Source organism: Lemur catta, chromosome 1 (genome assembly GCF_020740605.2).
Source record: "Lemur catta isolate mLemCat1 chromosome 1, mLemCat1.pri, whole genome shotgun sequence".
Classification (NCBI taxonomy): domain Eukaryota; kingdom Metazoa; phylum Chordata; class Mammalia; order Primates; family Lemuridae; genus Lemur; species Lemur catta.
The window spans coordinates 139,799,291-139,823,403 of NC_059128.1; the positions used below are offsets into that span (position 1 = coordinate 139,799,291).

Consider the following 24,113-nt stretch of genomic DNA (forward strand, 5'->3'; position numbering starts at 1 on the left):
TATGTGTAAAAGCACTTAATATTATAACAGTATCTGGCATATCGTGTTTAGTAAATGTTATAATAATTAGCTATTATTAATATATTGCCTACTTAATCTTTCTGAAAGACTTTTGAATGAGGCTTTCTCTTTGTGTCTTTTCATGATTTTGAAAATTTATATGTTAAACTTTCATGGCTTGTTTTTAAAAATTCATTTTTTAGGACAACACAAAGCAACAAGTAATATACAAAATAAAAGAAATACTAAAAATTCAAACAATAAAAATGGAAAAACAAAAATTATATCTCTTAATACTAGAATTTTTTGAGGCATTAATGCATTTTCTTACTTATGAGAGATAATGCTTGATTCAAGAACGGACTACGTGATATTTTCTGTCAGTTTTACAGTATTAAATTAGTATTATGAAAAACACTCCTCAAATTTAGGATTGATGTACTTAAGGGATGCTTCCTGACAGTGATGCCTCATAGATATCGGGTGAAGGTCTACTCTTTTTGTATTTTTATTATAATGCATAAGACTTGGGTTTGATTTTGTTCTCATTGCTTGCTTTTCACATCTGTAAAAGGGTACTGGTACCTTTGTATTATGCAGTGATACCATGAGAGGAAATGAACTAGCTTTTAAAACATTTGGAGTGATGATACTGATTTGGTTAACTCCAATTTGGTCAGGGATTGGCAAACGGTGGCCTGTGGGCCAGATTAGGCCTATCACTAGTTTTTGTATCGTCTGTGACCTGAGAATGGTTTTCACCTTTTTAAATGATTGAAAAAAGTCGAAAGTAAAATAGTATTGTGAAACACAAAAATTATATGAAATTGACATTTGTGTCCATAAATAAAGTTTTATTATAACAGTCACGCTCATTTGTTTACATACTGTCTATGGCCCTTTTGTGCTTTATTGGCAGGGTTGAGTAGTTTTGACGAAGACCATCTGGTCTGCAAAGCTTAAAATATTTAATGTCTGGCCCTTTATAGAAAAAGTTTGCTGACCTCTGATTTATGGCAGTCTCAAAAGAATGGTTTCAATTCGACTTTATGTCATAGATGTGTTTCTAAAAGGGGACTAATTAAAATGATACGTGATGAATCGTCATTTCAGCTTCGTTTTGCTTATATTTTCAGTGTACGTTCCCATGAAATTCACATAAGAAATTCTGGTGAGATTTTTTTTTATAGCACTGATGTAAAGAAGAGTTATTCTTTGGTCACATGAGCTGTGTGATGTTTGTGCTGTGTAATGTTTAGTTCTTCACACAGGTTTTCTAAAAAACTTAATTGAACTGAAAATCTTTTCCTATGAGCTTCATCATGTTAACAAAAACCTGACGTGTGGTATGTACATTAGAAAATGTTTCATTTTAATTTCATTCAAATTTCTAAATGATTCTTGTGTTTTTGAATGTTCGGGCACTTATGATGGGTGTGTTTTTGCTTTGTGCTCTGGATTTAGTCACATGTTAAGTGTATATTAAATAGATGGTCAAGAAAAGATATATAACTACATATGTAAGTTCTGTATGTACCAGAACTCATAATTCTATTCATTGATGTCCTGCTTACCAAGTGCTGTGTATAAGATAATGATTAGAGCCCGAGTGCTGGGGCTGTCGCCTGTAGTTCCAGCTACTTAGGAGGCTGAGACAGGAGGATTGCTTGAGCCCAGGAGTTGAGGTTCCAATGAGCTATGATGATACCACTGCACTCTAGCCCAGGTGACAGAGGGAGACCCTGTCTCAAAAAAAAAAAAAAAAAATGGTAGAATGATGTTGCCTAATATATATTTAAATCATAAGAAAATGAGTGCACATTTCTCATTTTTGACCCTCATAGGCCAGATTTGGGGAAAAAAAAGATTGGATTTAATGAATCTGTGTATTGATGTGGTTGTAATGGGAACTGATAATCCTAAAATGAAAATATTATTTGGATTGTTACAGTATTTAAGCAAAAGCTTATGTGGGTGGGAAAGTTTGGACATTGTTTCAGATAAGCTGGGAAGAATAACTGAAGGCATGATTTTTCTACCTTGTTTTCTATAACCTTTAAGATATCACAAAAAAACCTCGTTTTCTTCACTGTTCCTAAGAAAACTTAAATGACAAGGAATAAAAAACTTCTGAGTATTACTTTTGAAAATAATTTATAATTGACTTTTTGAAACCTGTATTGTATTTGCATTGTGGTTCATATATTTTAAAATTACATTGCTACATGAATATTGAGTATAGAAAAAAATTGGATCCAGCTATATGAGTCTCAACCATTTGTGCTAATATAGTAAGACTTTTATTTGACTTTATACATTTTGGTATTTGCCAGTAGTTCTGCATTTATAATTAATTGTGGGTGTCTTATTGGTGTACTGTTGAAAGGAGGAAGAGTAGTTACATCCTTGTTTCTCCAGAGGGCCTGGCCTGAGTGATTGGGTTGCTCAGTTAATATTTGTCAAGTGGGTAAATAACCAGTCCTTGCACAGTAGATTGAGAATTGGCTATGTGGAAGATGTGGGCTTTTTCAAAAGATAATCTTGGTTCAAATCATTACAGAAGTTTAAGGATAAGCAATTCTGTTGTTTTTGAACCTGTACAAAATCTGTTGTTTTTGAAAACAGACTGGTAGTTGTGTTAAATATGACTTTTTTACTCAAATGTTAAACATGACATTTGTGATTCAATTATGTATAGAATCACAACAGATTCCATAATCTGTTGCTTTTGAAAACTGACTTCTGTAGTTGTGTTAAATATTTTTGGTTAACTGTGTATGTCTGAGAAGAGTGACTATAACAAAATACTAGATAATTTTACATTATTTAGTAGTATATTGTTAAATATTATGGTATTTCTGCAGGCATACTTCATATTCCTTGAGGAACTATTGTTAAAATGTAATTGCTTAGGTGAGTTTGATTATACATATTTTAATTTTCAGATACTTCTTGGAAATGTTAGGTAAAAATAAGTTGGCGAAGAAGATTGTGCTAACTTTGTGTGATAAAATCAAGTTTTGCCGGACACTTCTCAGATAACAATACATGATCACATCTATTTTGATAAGATTGTCAGATTATTTCATCATTTGTTTATAGGCGTATTCTACATTCTAAAGGAGAGCTAAGTGAAGACAGACATAAACAATATGAGGAATTTGCTATGTCTTATCAGAAGCTGCTGGCAAATTCTCAATCTTTAGCAGACCTTTTGGATGAAAATATGCCAGATCTTCCTCAAGACAAACCAACACCAGAAGGTAAGATATCCTTAAAACAAACATTGTTTGTTTCATAAACACTGTTGTTTACCTTTAGGCTTGTCAGATGTGTAGTATTGAGAATTTAAGTTTTAAAACAGCTTCAAAAATTTTTAAATGAAGAAATGGTATTAAGACTTAATGATAACCTTGAAAAGCTACTTTAAATGATAACTGAATGGAAAAGGCTTGGTCCTTAGAGGATAATAATTGACTAATTTGATGATGAGTTCCTTCAAGTTCTTGTGTAATAGGTATCCTCAGATTATATCCAGCAGGGACCTGTCTAAAACCATGCTTGAGTTACAGAAAGATTCACTTTGTCAGATACATAATGAGACCATGGATTGGATTTTTGCGATTCTAATATTTCTGTATTTATCCTAACTTTTAATCTTTTTGTTTTGAAGGATATACATATATATATTTTATAAGGAGTCGTAGAGATAGATTTAATGATACACACACACACATTTTTATTTATTTATTTATTTATTGAGACAGAGTCTCACTCTTTTGCCCAGGCTAGAGTGCCATGGCGTCAGCCTAGCTCACAGCAACCTCAAATTCCTGGGCTCAAGCAATCCCAACTCCCTAAGCCTCCCGAGTAGCTGGGACTACAGGCATGTGCCACCGTGCCTGGCTAATTTTTTCTATATATTTTTAGTCATCCAGCTAATTTCTTTCTATTTTTTTTAGTAGAGATGGGGTCTCGTTCTTGCTCAGGCTGGTTTCGAACTCCTGAGCTCAAATGATCTGCCCACCGTGGCCTTCCAGAGTGCTAGGATTACAGGTGTGAGCCAACGCGCCTGGCCAGATTTAATGATATATTAAAGTGTTACTTAGAACTGAAGCTTACCTTGTGTTCTTATGAGATGAATTGTTTTGTGAGCTGAGGTTTTTTCCATATTACTTCTCAAAGGTATTTTAAGCTTCTTTTTTGATTGTCTTTCAGTTGATAGGACTCTTAATATTACTCTTAGCACATCACACCAACTACTTCATAAAATAATTAAGTTTATGTTAGGTAGATGAGTGTTAACAAATCATTAACTGTAAAAATGTCTGGCAGTCCAATGTACTTAAAAATGTTAAGGATGAAGTATTTGTAAAATATCATTTTTATAATAAGAAAAATTTTGCAGTTTATAGCCCCAATAAGAAATATCTTTTGTACATGGGGAATGCATTTGTTTTGTTATAATTATATATAATGTAAATTATTCGTAGTAATTTTTATGTTTCAAAAATTAATGAATCTTGTTTTTGCTGTTCTTATTTTCTGAAATGACGTTTAATGAATTATCTTAACTTTTCTTAGGGTTAATTTTAATTTACATGATCATTTTCTGATTGATTTATTGATTGAGACAAGGTCTCATTTCTGTCATCTAGGATAAAGTGTGGTGGCATGATCATAGCTCACAGTAGCCCTGAATTCCTGGGCTCAATTGGTCCTCCTGCCTTGGCTTCCTAAAGTGCTGGGATTATAGGTGTGAGCCACTGTGCCTGGCCTCATTTTCCTATTTATAATTCTCATTTGGAGAGAAGTACAGTATGGATAGGTTCATTAATGGTCCCATCATGAAGTAGGAAATTGCTTTCAGTGTTCGGAGTTTATGAATCTATAGTTGTATGTAGAGTGTGTGTGTGTGTGTGTGTGTGTGTTTGTGTGTAAATATATAGTTTTCCACCCTCTACTGGGAGATCTGTATATTTCCTCATCTTCCCTTCTTTTCCAGTTATTTATCAATTGACTCACATTTATTGTGTAAAAGAAAACAAAATTTTAAGACCCTTTAAATTTATTATATCAAGGGGGAAGTTAAGCCCTAGAGACTGAGTAACATAGAATGTTTGCAACTTCTGCCTCTTAGATTATAGGTGAACTGTCTTCCTCATTGTTCTAGTTCTGTAAATTAGTAAAACCAGACCTACTTCCTTTCCAATCACTAATCTTTGTTATGGATTAACTGCTTCCTTTATTGTCCTGTACCTAACTTCGACCAGATGGCACAAAAGACATCGTGACTGTTACATCTTGAATGTGGAATTTTAAATACACCTTTCCTAAAAGAAAAAGACCACCTTGACTAATCAGATCATTGTAACTATGCATTAGGCATTATATAGAAAGATGTTGAGATTCTGTTAGGCTTCCCTAAACTTTTTCTATATAAACGATCCCAAACTTCTATACTTCGGAACACTGACTTTCATTCTTTGCAATCATGTTTCCTGGGCTGTTATCCTTGTACTTTATGCTTGAATAAACTCTCTTTAAAATAGATTGTAACCCTTTTGATTATTTTAGGTTTACAGTGGCAATCTACCATGCACCAAAGATTATACCAAAAGGAGAAATGCTTCTTAATTGAGGGTTATGGTTTATTTGTGAAGAAATAAGTGATATAGAAGTGTGATATAAATGGTACAGAAGGTTGTGAGTAATCAAAAAAAAAACTTCTTGGAGGAGGTGGGACTTTAAACTAGATGTCTTAGGAATGGTCAGGCTTATATATTTGTTTTTTTGATTTTAAGTTTCGTGAAGATAGACCTGTTAATGATATATCAGATGGCTACTTAATGTCATACTAATTGCTTAAATTTAAGAGAAAAGCATATTTATTCTGTGCTGTACTGTGGTCTGTTCTGGTATAGAGTTTTACTTAAAACAGAATTTGTGGCTAGGTGCAGTGGCTCATGCCTATAATCCTAATACTCTGGGAGGCTGAGGCAGGAGGATTGCTGAAGGTCAGGAGTTCAAGACAAGCCTGGGCAAGAGCCAGACCCTGTCTCTATAAAAGATAGAAAACTTAGCTGGGTGTGGTGATCCCAGCTATAGTCCCAGCTACTTGGGAGGCTGAGGCAGCAGGATCACTTGAGCCCAGGAGTTGGAGGTTGCAGTGAGGTATGATGACACCACTGCACTCTAGCCAGGGCAACAGAATGAGACTCTGTCTCAAAACAAAAAGAAACCTGCAATTTGTGATTTGATGTTAGAAGTGGTCACATACATAGTCCCAAGTGCTTGTTGATTGAAGAAGCACCTGACAGTTGAAATACTCAAGATTCAATAGCTATAAAATGTAAAATATCTTTATAATGTCATGTTTAGCATGCTGTATCTAAAATGGTGTTAATTACCTGTTAATTGTTTTATTGTAGAGCATGGGCCTGGAATTGACATATTTACCCCTGGTAAACCTGGAGAATATGATTTGGAAGGTGGTATATGGGAAGATGAAGATGCTCGGAATTTTTATGAGAACCTCATTGATTTGAAGGCTTTTGTCCCAGCCATCTTGTTTAAAGACAGTGAAAAAAGTTGTCAGAATAAAGAGTCCAACAAAGAGGATTCCAAAGGTAAATTCTAGAGGAAAAACATTTACATTAAGTGCTATAAAACTTAACTTCAAAGTAGCATTTTTAATGAAAACAGTTTTAGTTACTTGTTTTGTAATATGAACATTGGGTCATTAGATTAAATGAATGACAGAATAATGTGGAATGGAGCTTGAAAGGGTGATAATTGACATACTTTTAACAGTGTTTCCGTGTTTAAGTTAATGTAAATTAATTTGAAGGTGATTATTTATAATATCTTACAATTAATTCATGTGAGGTCTCGGTAAGACATGAATTTCCCCATTTGGATTATTAGGGAAAGTGTTAGCTTTATGATGGTGTTTACCTGTAACGTCCTTTCCAGGCTAGATATAGCCAGCTCTTTGTGAGGAAGAGTTACTTTAGAGAAGTCAAAAGGTTTAAGATCATTAAATTAAAGCATTTTCAGTCTTTGAAGTCTTCTTGCCTCGTGGCCTTCCTACATTGTTCTGTGTTCTGCTTGGAACTCTCTCCCCACCATATCCAATTTGACCCCTTCATGCATATTAGTTTGATTTCCTCAGATAAATTATACATTACTTGAGAGCAAGGGTATCATTTTAAGCTTTTTTCTGAATGTTCAGCAGTTAAGCATAGCTCTGAATGTGCAGTAGCTAATTAGAAAATGGTTATTTTGATAGCCAGGCATCAGGGAACACGGGAGAGTGAGAATATGCTCCATGTGGGCAGGGTTTTGTCTGCTATAGTCACTGTCATGTCCCTGGTTCTTAGAACAGTACCTAGCATGTAGTAGGAATTCAGTAAATATTAGTTGAATGGATGAGCAAATTGTAGTGAGCAAATTGCCTCACCTAGACGCAGCAAAACCAATCCATACTAATTAGAGCTTTTATTCTCCCAATACGGTATGGCATCAATGCAGCAACTAGGAGATTAAAGAACATAAGATGAAGCTGAGAAATACCATAATTTGAATTTAAGCATAAATTCTTGAACTCAGGTTTTATTGTTGTGCTTTTTACTTAAGAGAATTTTCAAACATATAAGTGAGGATAGTAAAGTGTACTCACACTATCACCCAGTTTCAACAATTATTAACGCTTTGCCAATCTTCTTGAACAAAGGTTTAGTTTCTCTTTCTTTTTTTTTTTATCCTTCCTGTTTAGCCTTTTACCAATTCCTGGCTGTTTTCCTTTGTTATGTCCCACTTTTTGGTTTTCTCTAACCCCTAACATGCAAATTATAAGGTTGTTTCCCTAATTGGTCTTTCTACATCTACTGCTTCCTGTCTGATTTGTCTTACATATTGCTGCTAAGTTAATTTTCCTGTCAAATCACATTTAAATGTAATCTCCTGCTCATGACCCAGCATAAAGAAGAAAGTCTGAATTCTTCATCTTGGGGTTTGAGGTGCTTCTTAATCTGAGTCCACTTTATCTAATCAACCTTATTTCCCCTCATCTTACACCATGTAAGTCTTCATCCATCCATCCCTTCAGTGAACAAATGGCATACAGAATCAAAGAAGTTGTGGTCTTTGTTCTCATAATGTATTTTATAAAATCTGAATATATTAATTTTGACTCATATTTGTTTGCCAGGTATACATTGCAGGTTCTAAAACAAATGATGTGGATTTCATGAATCCTTATCTACATTTTTGCAGCAGAATTTCAATATGACTTTTAATTCAGACATACTTGTTCTTTGTTTTTCAAACAGAGGCAAAAGAACCTAAGGATAATAAGGAGGTATCAAGTCCTGATGATTTGGAACTTGAGTTGGAGAATCTAGAAATTAATGATGACACCTTGGAGCTCGAGGGTGGAGATGAAGCTGAAGATCTTACGAAGAAACTTCTTGATGAGCAAGGTAAAGGGCTGTTTCACCATTTTTCATTTTTGGTTAATTTTTTTTTAACATTTATTTATTTTTGCATCTGCTGGCATTTTTTTTTTTTTTACTTTTCTCTTTTTTTCATTTTTGATTAGTTTTTATATTTACTCTTGCCTCCATATGGTTCTTTTCTGTTTAATTCTCTATTTTCTAATTCCTTGGTTTTTTTTGTTCTTGTTGTTTTCAGGCTATCACTTTATTAGAATTTGATTCAGAACAGGGCACTACATACCCTGTATTATGTGGCTACAAGCTTTAGTGATCATCTAAATTCTAAAATCTTAATTCTGTATATCTTAAAAGATATTTCTTACACTTTTCTGACAGCTTGCTAGCATTGTCCTCATTATTTTAATGCTATGATATAATCTTTACAAACTTAACATAAATGTACTTGAAAGTTATTCTAAACTGGTTGAGGGGGCCGTGCGAGGTGGCTCATGCCTGTAATCCTAGCACTCTGGGAGGCTGAGGTGGGTGGATCGCTCAAGGTCAGGAGTTCGAGACCAGCCTGAGCAAGAGTGAGACCCCGTCTCTACTAAAAAAACAATAGAAAGAAATTATCTGGCCAACTAAAATATATGTAGAAAAAATTAGCCAGACATGGTGGCGCATGCCTGTAGTCCCAGCTACTCGGGAGGCTGAGGCAGTAGGATCGCTTAAGCCCAGGAGTTTGAGGTTGCTGTGAGCTAGGCTGACGCCACGGCACTCACTCTAGCCCGGGCAACAAAGTGAAACTCTGTCTCAAAAAAAAAAAAAAAAACTGGTTGAGGGGTAAAAGTACAACTAGCTTATCAGTTGTCTGTGTTAATTTCATTTGTCTTTCTAATTGAGTCTTGTTTGGTATTCAATAATAAAAATATTACATTTATTCTCTAAATACTTTCTATCGAGTTTCTTTGTTAGGATTCTTTATTACAAGGATATCTTCAGTCATTATTGTTTTTTTCTCTTTTGGCTTCATTGTTTCATGTTGCAGATTCTCTTTGTCTATGTAATGAAGGGAGGGTGAGCAGGGCTAGAGGCTGTCACAAGCTTAAATCATACCAGCTAGTGATACCAGAAGAAAAGAGTTTCTCTCCCACTCTCTGTATGTAAATATCACATAAAGACTTTGGCTGATCGTGTGTCATGCTTAGCCACGTGGCCAAGCGGAATGGTGGTGTGCTGTGCTTTGATTGGCAGCAGCCACCCCATCAAAATCACATGCAACAGGGGAGGCTTGGTTCTTCAAAGGCGAGAATTGGGGGTGCTCTTAATTGAAGAACATGGGGGAAGGGATGCCAGGTAGATAGAAATAACAGATTTACTGTATATGCTTTTTCTTTTTTTCTGTATCTTCTAGGAAATATATACGTGCTTTTTCTGATCAAATTTTTGTATCTAATGCAAAAAGCTGGACTTTTTTGTAGTTGATGTCTGAAAGACTGTAGTGACTTCAGAGATACCTGAACTTTCTAGGGTAATATCCTAAAAAATGCTTAATGCTTTCATGAGTACAAAAGTAGCACTAAGTGATCCATTTTTTAAAAACTTATAATTGGAAGTTTTTATTCTATTCTCTGTATGTCTTTTTAACCGATTTAAAACTAATTTTATACTAGAACAAGAGGATGAGGAAGCCAGCACTGGATCTCATCTCAAGCTCATAGTGGATGCTTTCCTCCAGCAGTTGCCCAACTGTGTCAACCGAGATCTGATAGACAAGGTATTGTTATCTCTGTGTAATTTTACTCAAGCACACAGACCTTGTAGGAGTCCTTTAATTAGGAATGTATGTGGTTTTCAGACTATTTGAGCCATTTTGTCAAATGGAGTCTCATAAGCAAATCTAATCTTTACATACAAATAAAATTGGATCCAATTTAGAGATGCTCTGTTTGGGGATGGGATTGGCTCCGGAATCCTGTTGGTTTAATATCTTTCCTGTTCACTTATGGATTCCACAGTTTTTTAGATGAGAGGTTCTTAAAGTATGGTCTGTGTATTCCTGGTGGCCTTCGAGGCATTTTCAGGGAGTCTATAAGGTCAAAACTTTTCATAATAATGCTATGATCCCCCCCCACTTCACTGTTTTGACATTTGTACAAGCGATGGTTGGTAAAGCTGCTGGCATTTTAGCATGAGTCAAAGCAGTGGTACCAAACCATACTAGTACCATTGTATTCTTCACTGCCACACATTTGCAATTAAAAAAATGCCACTTTTACTTAAGAATTTCCTTGGTGGGGCCAGAAGCCAAGGCTCACGCCTGTAGTCCTAGCACTCTGGGAGGCTGAGGCAGGAGGATCACTTGAGCTCAGGACTTTGAGACCAGCCTGAGCAAGAGTGAGACCCTGTCTCTACTAAAAATGGAAAAATAAGCCATGTGGGGTGGTGTGCACCTGTAGTCCCAGCTACTCGGGAGGCTGAGGCAAGAGATTTGCTTGAGCCTAGGAGTCTGAGGTTGCAGTGAGCTATGATGACACCACTGTACTCTAGCTAGGATGACAGAGCAAGACTCTGCCTCAAAAAAAAAAAAAAAAAAGAATTTTCTTGGTGTATCCACAAAAATGAGTGATTTGTATGATTTTTATTACATTTCAACCTTTGAGAACATGTTCTTTCAATCTGACAAAATAGGAAGGACATGTAAAGCACATTAGCTGTCTTACGGTTGTCTCAAGGAAACGCAACTTGTGTGATTGAGTTGCAAGCTGAACTAATTGTTTTTTTTTTTTCATAGAATAGCATTTGAATTGATGGACAAACCATGGATATTCAAACTTGGATATTTAGCAGACATTTTTCTAAAATTAAAAAAGTGAATGCATCACTTCAAGGAAAACAACTAAAAATGTTTATTGCTAATGATCAAATTTGAGTTTTCAACAAAAATTAGAATTTTGGAAAACTTATGTTCACCATCATAAGCTTGACAGCTTTTCAATTTTCTGAATAGACTTTATTGTTGAGGCTTTTCTGGTGAGAGTGGTGTGATATTAAATAATGTAATAAAAATATTATGTGTACATTTGGAAAATTTGCATGGCTCAGTGAACCATTATTCTAAGTGACCAATATACAGTGTTAAAAATCATACATGGTTGTTAAAAGATCCACTCAAAGTGCAAGGTAGACCAATGGATTTTAATTTAACAGAGCATAAAATGTTTACTGATACAGTTTCAGATTCCACATTGCTACTAACCCTTAAGAAACTACCACTTGTCAAGTTTTGGTGTAGTATCAAAGAAAAATATTTACAATTCCTGAAAAGGTTTTTAAAATATCCCTCCCTTTTCCAACTACATATATACGTGAAGCCACATTTTCTTCATATACTTCATCCAAAGTAACTTCACAGCAGATTGAATGGATAAATAAGAGAATCTAGCTGTCTTTTGAAAGAATGCCGTTCATCTTTCACTAATTTTTTTTACTTTAAAACTGTATTTTTCATAAAACATTAGCATGTAATAGATTTATTGCTATTTTAAAGTGAATTATTGTTTTTAAATTTCTCTATTTCAGTTTTTAATATACTAAATGCTAATAAGCATAACCCACATAAACAGTTTTTACAGGTCATTAATAATTTCTAAGAGTATAAAGGGCTCTTGAGACCAAAAGCATGAAAAGTATTGCTTTAGATAATTTTTTCCTCAAAAGTGTAATAAAATCTTTTATCGTTTTTTCCTGCATAATGGTTTAAGGGTCCCTTATAGGGAACTGAAGAAGTTAGGTTATTTTTCACTTTTAGCTTTTAGCTCTTCCTCAGATAATTTAGATGTACTTCAGTAATTATTCATGTAATCAGATAGACTTGAATCTCATTACAAATTGGCTTACTTCTACAGTAATTGGGTCAATGTGCACTTTTCAAAAACTTAGCAATTACAGCATTTATTTCTGCTTCCATAAGAGGCAGTCTCTTTTTTCTTTTATAGATGTAGCAGAAACCACTCTTAAACAATTGCTTATTTTTCTAAGTTTTGGATAAGACTGTGTCCCCTGCTAAGTTGTCTTGTGTTCGTTGGCTATAAACGGGATGAAAGAGAGATCCCTTGACACTCCTGCTCACTCAACTGCCATTTTGAGTCTGAGTCCTAGCATAAGAGGGACCCTGTCATGTTTTGTACACTAGTAACATCATTGTTATGAGTCTCAGGTTATACTATTAGGATGTATCCTGTAGGGCACAGCTTGAAATTAAGAGCTATTGAAAGTAATGACCCCATATTAAATTCTGAATTGCTCTTTGAGAGCCAAATGAAAAACTGGGAGCCATACTTTTCTTTTGGACCCCAGTGGCTTTCTTGTGAAAGGAATATCTTTGATATGTATTAGCAAAGATCCAAATGGCTTAAGAGGAAAAAGTTTTGGGAAATAGGTAGAAAATCTAGAATTCTGTGAACTCAGTAATTATGTAGCTAAAAATAACCTTAAGTCAAATTTTTAACAAAAGTTTATAAAACCAACAATGTTCTTAGAAATGGTCTTGTTCTAGGCTCTCATTTTATGGCTGAGATTAAGAGACTTTTCCAAGGTTATATAGACAGAATCATAACATAATCTGAATATCTGATTTTATCTGTGTATATATTGTGCTGTATGTATATATAAATTCATCAATAGTTGTTTTTTTTGTTTGTTTTTAAATTTTTAGAGGCAAGGTCTTGCTCTGTCTCCTAGGCTGGAGTGCAGTGGTTTGATCATAGCTTACTGCAGCCTTGAATTCGTGGGTTCAAGCCATTCTGCCTGCCTCACCCTCCCAGGTAGCTTGGATTACTGGTGAGGGCCAACATGCCTGGCTAATTTTGTTATTTTTTTGTAGAGATGGGTTTCTTGTTGTCCACACTGGTCTGGAACTCCTGGCCTAAAGTTATTCTCCTGCCTCGACTTCCCAAAGTGCTGGGATCATTTGCCTGCCCATCTGTAGTTTTTAAAATGTGGTTAGATGGCTTTTTTTTTTTTCTGGGCCCAGAAGACTTAGACTCGATTAATCTTGGATATGAGCTCCCTTCACTTTTTTTTCTTTTTGAGTCATCACACTTAATTTATACTAAACAGATAAAAGAATTTGCTTGTTTAACCAACTTGATTGTGTCACTGCCATCGAGATTCCTTTTCTTTTTTTGAGACAGTCTTGCTCTGTTGCCCAGGCTAGAGTGCCGTGGCGTCAAGCTCACAGCAACCTCAAACTCCTGGGCTTAAGCGATCCTTCTGCCTCAGCCTCCCGAGTAGCTGGGACTACAGGCATGTGCCACCCTGCCTGGCTAATTTTTTTCTATATATATGTTTTTAGCTGTCCAGATCATTTCTTTCTATTTTTAGTAGAGACGAGGTCTTGCTCTTGCTCACGCTGTTCTTGAACTCCTGACCTCAAGCTATCCTCCTGCCTTGGTCTCTCAGAGTGCTAGGATTATAGGTGTACAGGTATGAGCCACCATGCCTGGCTGATTTACTTGTCTTTAATGAGGCCAAAGGCATTGATTATACTTCCCATGTAGATATTTGCCAAACATCTAAATAGGTCTTTAAGCTACCCACTTAAATTTCTGTTCCCAGCACTAGGTTGCATTTAAAAAGTTTGAAGCACAGATTTTTAGATACATAAGGCGAGAGGACATAAAGCTTAGTGATCTTTTTAGTTTGGGAGATGCTTACAATACTAGGGTCTTAAAACCACTTTGAAGAGTTGTTTAAGAACAAGTGAAAATATTATAGTAGACAAGCTTTCTGCTTTCGGTAGCTAAATCAAAGTTTTTAAAGAAAAAGTTTGCTTTTTCTCAATAGGCAGCAATGGATTTTTGCATGAACATGAACACAAAGGCAAACAGGAAGAAGTTGGTCCGAGCACTCTTCATAGTTCCTCGACAAAGGTAGGTATTAAAGAGAGAAATTTGTTAATGTTTTTACTCTGTGGTGATGGTTGTAAGCTTAAAATTCTTATTTATTTCTTTAAAAATATCACTTGTCTTGATTTTAGTCACTAATAGACATTATCATTGTTATTAGCATATTTTCTAGAACTTGTTTCTCATTGGTTTTTGTTCATTCATTGTTAGCTCTAATGGAAATGTTTTTTTGTGATACCTATTATTTTAAGAGAAAATATTTAAGAATAACTTAAGAGTAATAATAATTTCTAGAAGCAGTTAGTTTTTGCCTCTGAAGAGAAAAAAATAATAAATGGTATATAAGTGTTTTGGAGAGTTTTTACTTTGTGTAAAGATCATACTAATTTAGTGTATCTAATTCTTGCAGTTGTGTTTAAATGAAAAATTTCAAGTTATTTAGGTAATTATGATAGTTTACAGATGAAGTAGCCCACCTAGAGATTCATTGGGTAGAACTGGAAGTCCCATTAGTGATTATGTTGCTAGTAATTCAAGATACATATTCAGTTACATAATGCTTTTAGAGAATTCTGATGCTTTATATTACACCACATTAAAAAGCCCCACTTCACCTGAGTATTTCAGGACTACTCATAGAATGTTGACCTTAGGATCCCAGAGGAGATCCATTTCTGTTTATTCAATAGTGAATAATGGGCCGGGTGCAGTGGCTCATGCCTATAATCTTAGCACTCTGGGAGGCAAAAAAGTAAAAATAAATAAACAAACAAACAATTAATTAAAAATAAAAGTTTGGTTAACAAAAGAAACCAAGCAGTGATGTTTAAGTAGTTTACTTATAAAAGGGCATCTTCTCTTTCTGTATACCCATTCCTCTGCCATCTTCAAAAAAAAAAAAGGTCCTCAAAAGTTGCATGCTATTATTTGGTCTTCTGTCAGTTGTATCCTTTGTAATTGAATTTATCTGCTTAGCTCAGGAGACAGAAAACTGTATGCAAATTAGTAATAGTTGGAATCTGCTGGAAACAGGCTTGAAAGTAGTAGGAAGTAACAGTTTATGATTCAAGAAGAGAGAAAAAAATATTAAAAAAAGATACAAGGTACTTAAAATGCATGGTGAATGAGCCATGAGAAATAGACCGCACAGTCTTACATACTTGCATTGTATGAATATAACTATTTAAGTTTGTTATAATCAGCCTGATCAGGAAAGATTAAATTATATTCTAGAATTTATTCATTCATTAAATAGTTCATTAAGGTCTTCTATATACTGTGATCAGTGCTGGAGGTACAGTACAGCGGTGACAAAGATTGACTTACTTCTTGCATTCCCGTAGTTTATGCTTTGGAGAGGAAGAGAGATGAAAAATTCTAAGCTTAGTTACCAAGAAGCACAGCATGCTTTGAAGCATAGAGCAAGTGGAACTGATTGATTTACTCTAGGGAGTCAGAGAAGGCTGCCTGGAACGAGGATCATTTAATCCGAGTCCTGAGAAAGGAATTGACTAGACAGGAATGGGTGAGGACCAGGATAGAGAGAGTATTTCTGACAAAGGCAACAGTGCAGAGAGACAGAGACAGGAAAGGTCATGGCAGCAAACTGTTGCAAAAACCTCTTTCTTGGACTGCCCGACATTGTCCTCTAGACTGTAAGCTGCAGGAAGGAGGCCATGTTTTCTTCTTTATCCTCAGTGCTTAGCACAAAGCCTGACATGTAGATGGTGATAAAATTATTTAACATGGCATATAATGCCCTTTCTTAGCCCATTTTCAAGTTTTCAGTCTTAATTCTAGCTACTCTTCCTCTTACAGAATCCTGATCTGTAATGATTTCTACCCTTTGCTCTCTCTGCTCCCAGAAATGCCTCTGCTTTCTGCTTTATCTGGGATGTTTTTTCACTGGAAATCTTGGACTCACCCTTAAGTCTTGGCACAAGAGCTGTCTTCTTGGAGCAACCTTACTTTCTTTCCTTGTGTAGATACAGGTGCTCTTTTATAGTGTTCTCAGCATGTCTTCATCTGAAGAATTAGGCACATTATATTCCTGTTGTTGATTTGCTGCCTGTATCCCTGCCAGACTGTCTCTGAACTATCAGCCTTATAGGAGAGAGGACTAGATCTTTTCATTTTGTACATCTCCAACACCAACCATAATGTTTGGTACACAGTACATGCTTAAAATATCTGGTGAATTAATGCTGATCATATGCAATTATAAACAATAAATAATACATTCCCGTGGCTCAAAACCCAGAAGTATAAAATACTGTATGGTGAAAGTATCATTCCAATTATTGTCTCCCTATCTATCCAACTCCACTCCTTTCAATAGGAAACCACTGTCTTGATTCTTATGTGTTCTACTCGGTTTCTTTTGTGTATACAGGAAAATGTAATTATAGATTCTTATTTCCTGTTTTTTTATACAATGGGCAACTTATTATATGTATCTTTTCATTTCAATACATAAAGATTTCCCTTGTTCTTTCTTTTAAAGCCACAGTGTTTCTTTTTATGGATGTCCTATATTTATTTAACCATTTCAAACTTTCCAGTCTTTTGCCATTACAAATGGTACCCTATTTGTACTTCCCCTTAAACTCTCTCCTCTTGATTACATTAGCTAGCAGTTTATCTGTTTTGTTTTTTTCCTACCCAAAACCCAGCTTTTGGATTTTTTTTTCTCTTTAAGAGACATGGGGTTTTGCTCTGTCCCTAGGCTGGAGTTCAGTGGCATGATCATAGGTCACTGTCACCATAGCAAACTCTTGGGCTTAAGTGATCCTTCTGCCTCAGCTTCCCGAGAAGCTGGGATACAGGCCCATGCCACTGCCCATAGCTAGTTAATTTTTTATTTTTTGTAGAGGCATGGGCTGCCATGCCTTGCTGAGAATTTAGTTGCTTACCTATCCTGTATTGTTTGGTTTAGGAATCATTGAACTTGATAACTCTTAAGGTTCTTTACAGTTCTTTTCTTTAAAAAAAAAAAATACAGTTTTGCTGAGATATAACTCACATACCATGCAATTCACCCATTGGAAGTATACAATTCAGCTGGGTGCAGAGGCTCTCATTTGAGAGGATAGCTTGAGGCCAGGAGTTGGAGACCACCTGTGGCAACATAGTGAGACCCCCATTTCTACAAAAATAAAATAACTTAGCTGGGTGTGGTGGTGCACACCTATAGTCCCAGCTACTTGGCAGGCTGAAGGGGAAGGATCACTTGGGCCTAGGAGTTCAGTGCTGCAATTAGCTATGATTGCACCACTGTGCTCCAGCCTCGAATGAGACCCTGTCTCTAAAGAAATAAGTAAAATGAAGTATGCAGTTCAGTGTTCTAAATCTATTCAACCATCACCACAATCTAATTTTAGAAAATTTTTGTACCCTTAAAACAAACCCCATATCCATGAGCAGTTAATTCCATTCCTTCGCTGCCCGCCTCTTCCCAAGGAGCAACCACTCATCTACTTTTTCTCTCTGGATTTGCCTATTCTGGACAACATGGTGGTCCTGTGTGGCTGCCTTCTTTTTACTTAGCATAATGTTTCAAGATTCATCCATATCATAGCATTTACCACTACTTCATTTCTTTTCATGGCTGAATAATATTCCATTGTATAGATCACATTTTGTTTACCCATTCATCAGTTGATGAACATTTGGGATATTTCCACTTTTTTTTTTTTTTTTTTTTTTTAAGAAAGGGAGCCCCCGGGGTCTGTTCCGTCCAAACACTGTTGAAGCAAGAGACAGAGCCACAGGACCGCCCAATGCGCTGCTTGTTCCCACTTTTTGACTGTTATGAATAATGCTCCTGTGACTGTGTAGAAGTCTTTGTGTAGACATTTCCTTTCAGTTCTCTTAGTTAAAAAACTAGGAGTGGAATTGCTGAGTTATATGGTAACTCTTTAACATTTTGAGTAACTGCCAAACTGTTTTCCACAATGGCTGCACCATTTTATATCCCACTAGCAATGTGTGAGGGGTCAAGTTTCTTCATATCCTGGCCCACACTTGTTATTGTCCATGTTTTGATTATAGCCATCCTAGTGGGTGTGAAAGTGGAACTTCATTGTGGTTTTGATTTGCACAGTTGACTGTCTGGATCTGGGGGTTCCACATCCATGAATTCAGCCAATTGTGGATTGAAAATTTGGGGGGAAAAACAAACAAAAACAATAAAAACAACAATATAGCAATAAAAAATAATACAAATAAAAAAGCAATACAGTATAACAACCATTTATATAACATTTACATTATATTAGGTATTATAAGTAATCTAGAGATGATTTAAAGTATACGGGAGGGTATGCATAGGTTATATGCAAATACTATGCCATTTTAATCAGGGACTTGAGCATCCTTAGATTTGGGTATTTGTGGGGGGTCTTAGAACCAATAATCTCTCATAGATATTGAGGGACAAATATTAGTTATTTCCCCAGTGACTAATGATGTTGAGCATCTTTTCATGGGCTTCTTGGACATTTGTATATCTTCTTTGGAGAAATGTCTGTTCACATCCTTTGGTTTTTTTTAAACTGTTTTTGTCTTTTATTGAGTTGTAAGAGTTCTTTATATTAATATATTTTGGGTACACATACATTATTACATACACACTTTGCAAATATTTTCTTTTCTTTTTTTTTTTTTTTGAGACAGAGTCTCGCTCTGTTGCCCGGGCTAGAGTGAGTGCCGTGGTGTCAGCCTAGCTCACAGCAACCTCAAACTCCTGGGCTTAAGCGATCCTACTGCCTCAGCCTCCCGAGTAGCTGGGACTACAGGCATGCGCCACCATGCCTGGCTAATTTTTTCTATATGTATTTTTAGTTGGCCAGATAATTTCTTTCTATTTTTAGTAGAGACGGGGTCTCACTCTTGCTCAGGCCGGTCTCGAACTCCTGACCTCGAGCGATCCACCCGCCTCGGCCTCCTAGAGTGCTAGGATTACAGGCGTGAGCCACCGCGCCCAGCCTGCAAATATTTTCTGTTAGTCTTTGAATTGTCTTCTCACTTTCTTGGTGGTATGATTTGCAGCACAGAAGTTTTTTTTAATTTTTTGTAGTCTACAGTTTTTAAAGGTCTGATCTTTGAAAGCAGTGTTTTAACTTTCAGTTGTGTTCTTCCTTCATTAAATAGTAATAAAAAACCTCAAGGCTGTCATCTCTTAGCCTATTAATTTGAAGGAATCCACAGAAATGGAATGTGGAAATCCCCTTAATTAGATATTTACTTGTCATTTTATAGGTAATATATAACATAGCTATAAACACATACAATTGAAATTTTACATAAAGTGTTTATATCTTAAGTATACATATGTGTCTATCATCCAGATCAAGATATAGAACATTCCCAGCACCCCCAGAAGGCTGCTTACCTAAGCCAAATTTCGAGTTTGAAGTCAGAGTCAGAGAAAGTGTCTAAGAATCTCTTCTTATTTTAAATGTAGATGTACCTGGTATTGTTTTTAGTGACTTTGAAGCCATAAGGTTTTAGCTAAGTGTTGGTAGGTGGGTGTCCAGAATCTCTTTAGATTAACCTAAGCAGAACGCTTTTCAAAGGTGAAGCGTAAGGCACTTGATTCTTGAACAGCTTTTCCTGATCTAGCTTTTAGGAAAGTTTGCTGGAGTTTTGTGAGAAAATTTCTAATTGAACTTCCTCCCTCCCTAAATTTGGAGCCATGAAAGAATGTTTTTTTTGAAATGTATTAGTACGTTATACCGCTTGATGGCACTGTTGTGTTGCGAACAGGCAACATTGTGAAAAAAGTCAAGGCATTTGGTTGTGGCATGCAGAGTAATTTGAAATCTTTTATTTATTATATTTCATCTTTTTAGAGTCATCTGCTCCTTTAGTGTTTCCTATGAAGAAAATCCTTTGTATTCTTTAATTGAACTTTAACTGTGGTCTTTCATTCTTTTTTTTTCCAGGTATTTTTGAACACAGAGATAAAATTAATAGCTTTCAATAGTCACTTCTTTAGATTTTAAAGAGAAAAAGAAAGGTAGACATTTCTTTTAGAAAGCAAATTGATTAGGAGATAAAATCCTGTAAGAATTTCTTTTTTTCCCCTCAGTAACAAAAGTGTGTATATTCGTGTATGCTTCAGCATTCTTGCTATTTCTTATTACTTATAGTTAGTGACTGAATGTTTACTAACTTAATGATCCTTAACTGCTGGAAGGATACTTAAATGTGTGATTCAGGAGATCTTGAAAACACAAACAAGGTTTTATTATTGTTTAAGGAAAAAAACATTCTTTTCCAGTGGTTCACTATTAACCATTGGTAAAAGTAATTATCACTCTCTTATAAGATCATAGAATTCAGTTTTCAAAGAAAGGATCTAAGTTTATTTTCCAGTTGCTTTTCAGAAAACTCAAATTAGATGAACTGTCTATGTAGCTTTTTTTTGAGCTACTAATTTGAGCATAGAAATTTGCCCTTTATGTTGATTACAATATTTTATTTTTTATTTTAATAACTTTAATGGGATGGATGTGACATTAACTCCACTCCCTTTTGAGCTTGCATTCTTAGGAAGGTGGAAAGGACAAAGCACTCTTAAGCAGCACTAGCACTGAACAAGTGTATAATTTATTACTTTGTTTACAACATAAGGGATTTTATTTTGTGAAGTAATGAATGAACAGTCACATGAAGATTTAAAGAGGGCAGGGCGAAATTTAGTATCAACTATCCATTTTATAGGTTAGAGGCTTCTGAGAAAATGGAGTATCTAACTTTACTTCCACTTTGCCAGTTCCAAAGGAAACAAAAACTAGAATTACTAAGTACCTAGAAAGGCTTAAAAGAGTTAAGCTCTTCTTAGGAAATCCTTAACCATTTTTAAAATCCCTGTTAAAGATGGCAGTACTTTCCTATGTTGTTAGTTCACTAATCTGTGCCTGAACAGATAGCACAAAACTGTTTTAGTTTAAAATGGATGGCTATATCTGCCTTTCTGTGGGGCCTCAGAAAGGGTCTTGTCGGGGAGCATTGGCTCAGACCTTTAATCCCAGCACCCTGGGAGCCTGAGGCGGGAGAATCCCTTGAGCCTAGGAGTTGAAGGTTACAGTGAGCTATGATTGTGCCACTGTACTCCAGCCTGGGTGACAGAGCAAGACCCGGTCTGAGAAAATAAAAGATTTCAAAGTAGATTGGGCTAATTGGAAGAAGAAAAAAAAAATGAAGCAAAGTATTTAAGTGACAGGCCAACAAATAGAGGACATGACATAGTTTGTTTAAGAATTTTTTTATGCTAAGTATTATGATCTCAAACACTGTTAAAAAATACATTTAAAAAAACAACCAAGATAAAACTTAAGAAATTTAAGAACTGGTTCTTAGAAAAATCCAAATAGAGAATCGTCTAGAAAATATAAAGAAAAAGAGCATTAAAAAGTTTAAGAAATGAACAGATGATATGCTAGAGATATGATTAAAAAACACTTAAATCTCAGTCAAACAGATAATTTTTTGAAGAACAGATACATTTCTAAAATTGATTTAGGACAAAATAAAATACCCACATAGAGCAGTGATCATGGAAGAAAATGTAAAAACTTATCAGTTAATTTCATCTTAAATAGACTAGGATGAGATAGCTTTTATTGAGTTCTTTTGGTCTTTTATGGAACAAGTAACTTCTATACTATATCACTTGTTCCAGAGTATAAAAAACTTGCTATTTCATGTAGTAAAAAAAATAGGTAAAATCTGACAAAAAAGAGTAAGAAAGTTAAAAGTATTGACCAATCTCACTTTTGAATGTCAATATAAAAAGTCCATGTAAAAGATTAGCAAATCATATTCAATACGTAGTATATTAAAAATAAGAATCCAGCATGGTCAAAGAGGATTGATCTTAGGAATGGAAGGGCAGTTTAACATAGGAAATCTATTAATATTTGTAACATCAGTAGGAAAATAAGAATCTATTATATATGAATATCCCATTAGTTGGTTAAAAGTTATTTGATAATGAGCTTTTATTGATAAAATGTAATATTCTTATAAAAATAGGAAGATACTTCCTTAATATGGAAAAAACTATCTTAGATTAAATGCTAACAGTATGCTTAAGAGTGAGATCCCAGAGACATTCATTTATTATATATGTGTGTGTATGTGTATATATATCTAGAACACCTACTATGTTCTAGATACTGTTTTGAGGGCTGGTAAACTGTCTCCCAGGAAATTTGACATTCTAGTGGGCAGGAGGTATAACAAATAAGATAAACATAACAAATCAGTAAATTATTTACTGTGTTAGAAGGTGGTAAATTACATTTTAAAAAGTAGACTGGGTGTACTGGCTCATGCCTATAATCCTAGCATTTTGGGAGGCTGAGGTGGGAGGATCACTTGAGGCCAGGAGTTGGAGACCAGCCTGAGCAACATAGTGAGACCCCATCTCTACCAAAAATAGAAAAATTCTCCAGATGTGGTGGCTCTAGCCTGTAGTCCCAGCTACTCGGGAGACTGCGGCAGCAGGAGCCCGGGAGTTTGAGGTTGCAGTGAGTTGTGATGACACCACTGTACTCCAGCCTGGGTGATAGAGCAAGGCCCTCTCTCAAAAAAAAGAAAAGAAAAAAAGTAGTGCAGGGGTAAGGGGATTGGGTGGAGGCAGGGCGGGGTGAGTTTGCAGTTTCAGCGGCATATTCAGAATGGGTTGGGAGGCAGTAAACACTATGGATGTTTAGGGAAAGCGTATTTTAGCCCAGGGGAAGCACCACCACAAGGCCCTGAGTGAGAGGATCACTGAAGAGCCAGTGTGCCTGGAGCAGGTGGAGTGGAGGGTGGATCAGCACATGAGGTCACAGAGGTGCTGTTTGCTGCCATAGATTTGGAACCTGGGCCTCCTAACTCCCAGCCCAAAGCTCTTTGTTAGCCTGTGACCTTCACTCCTTACCTGTATCTTTCTGACCTGTAGTTGTGGCAACAGGGAGCAGTAGAACCTAGACATAGGTTAAAAGTCCAATATTTGAATTTGGCAATTGATTATGAACTGAAAGAGAGTATTTGTTGCTAAAATGGGTATGGAAAACAAATGAAGAACCTAATATTCTAACTAATATTTATAGATTTAGTATTAGTGTGAATCCATTTATTATATAAGAAGATTAAGTGTTCATTTGCTCCAGGCTTTTTTTTTTTTTAACACTGGCAATATCAGGAAAATTATTGTATATTTATGAGAGTACCTTATTTAGTAATACCTCATCTTTGCAATATTTTCAAGGAGTGGTGTGACCTACACTATATGTATTATCTGTGTGATAGAAGCTTGGCTTTCAATTAATAAACACTATGGTTTTACACTATGATAAACACTATAAAACTTTTTAAATGTTTTAAATGTTTAAAGCTTAACATTAAACGTTTTGATTTGAAACATTTTTTAATCTTTATATGATGGATTGTGGTTTTCACTTTCCTTAAAGAAGGATATAATTCATTTTAAAAAATTGTTAAGATACTGCTACAAAGCTACCATATCATTTTTGACTTCTCTGAGCATCTGTTCTCTTATTTCTGAAATGGTGATTATAATGTCCACCTCATAGGGTGGCTATTAGGTTAAGAAGTTGAATGTAGATGCCTACCTAGGACGGGGCCTAGCACATTGGAAAGAATGAAATAAATGATAACTTTTTTTCCAGAAATGGTCCAAGTTTTTGAGGAGTACAAAGTTTTTGAGGCTTTGAGGCATGAATTTAATCAGTTTCTTTCCCTTAACCTTCCT

General features: G+C 35.4%; 1 protein-coding gene across 2 annotated transcripts in view; it reads left to right on the top strand.

Annotated features, from left to right (window-relative positions):
- The window catches only part of UPF2 (UPF2 regulator of nonsense mediated mRNA decay), a 92,127-nt gene that overhangs the window by 16,581 nt on the left and 51,433 nt on the right, over positions 1 to 24,113 (top strand). For both annotated transcript variants that reach the window (XM_045535954.1, XM_045535960.1), the window contains exons 4-8: positions 3,103 to 3,263; positions 6,432 to 6,629; positions 8,334 to 8,483; positions 10,112 to 10,215; positions 14,286 to 14,371. In XM_045535954.1, the coding sequence (XP_045391910.1) occupies positions 3,103 to 3,263; positions 6,432 to 6,629; positions 8,334 to 8,483; positions 10,112 to 10,215; positions 14,286 to 14,371 (699 nt within the window). The remainder of the gene's footprint in view (positions 1 to 3,102; positions 3,264 to 6,431; positions 6,630 to 8,333; positions 8,484 to 10,111; positions 10,216 to 14,285; positions 14,372 to 24,113) is intronic.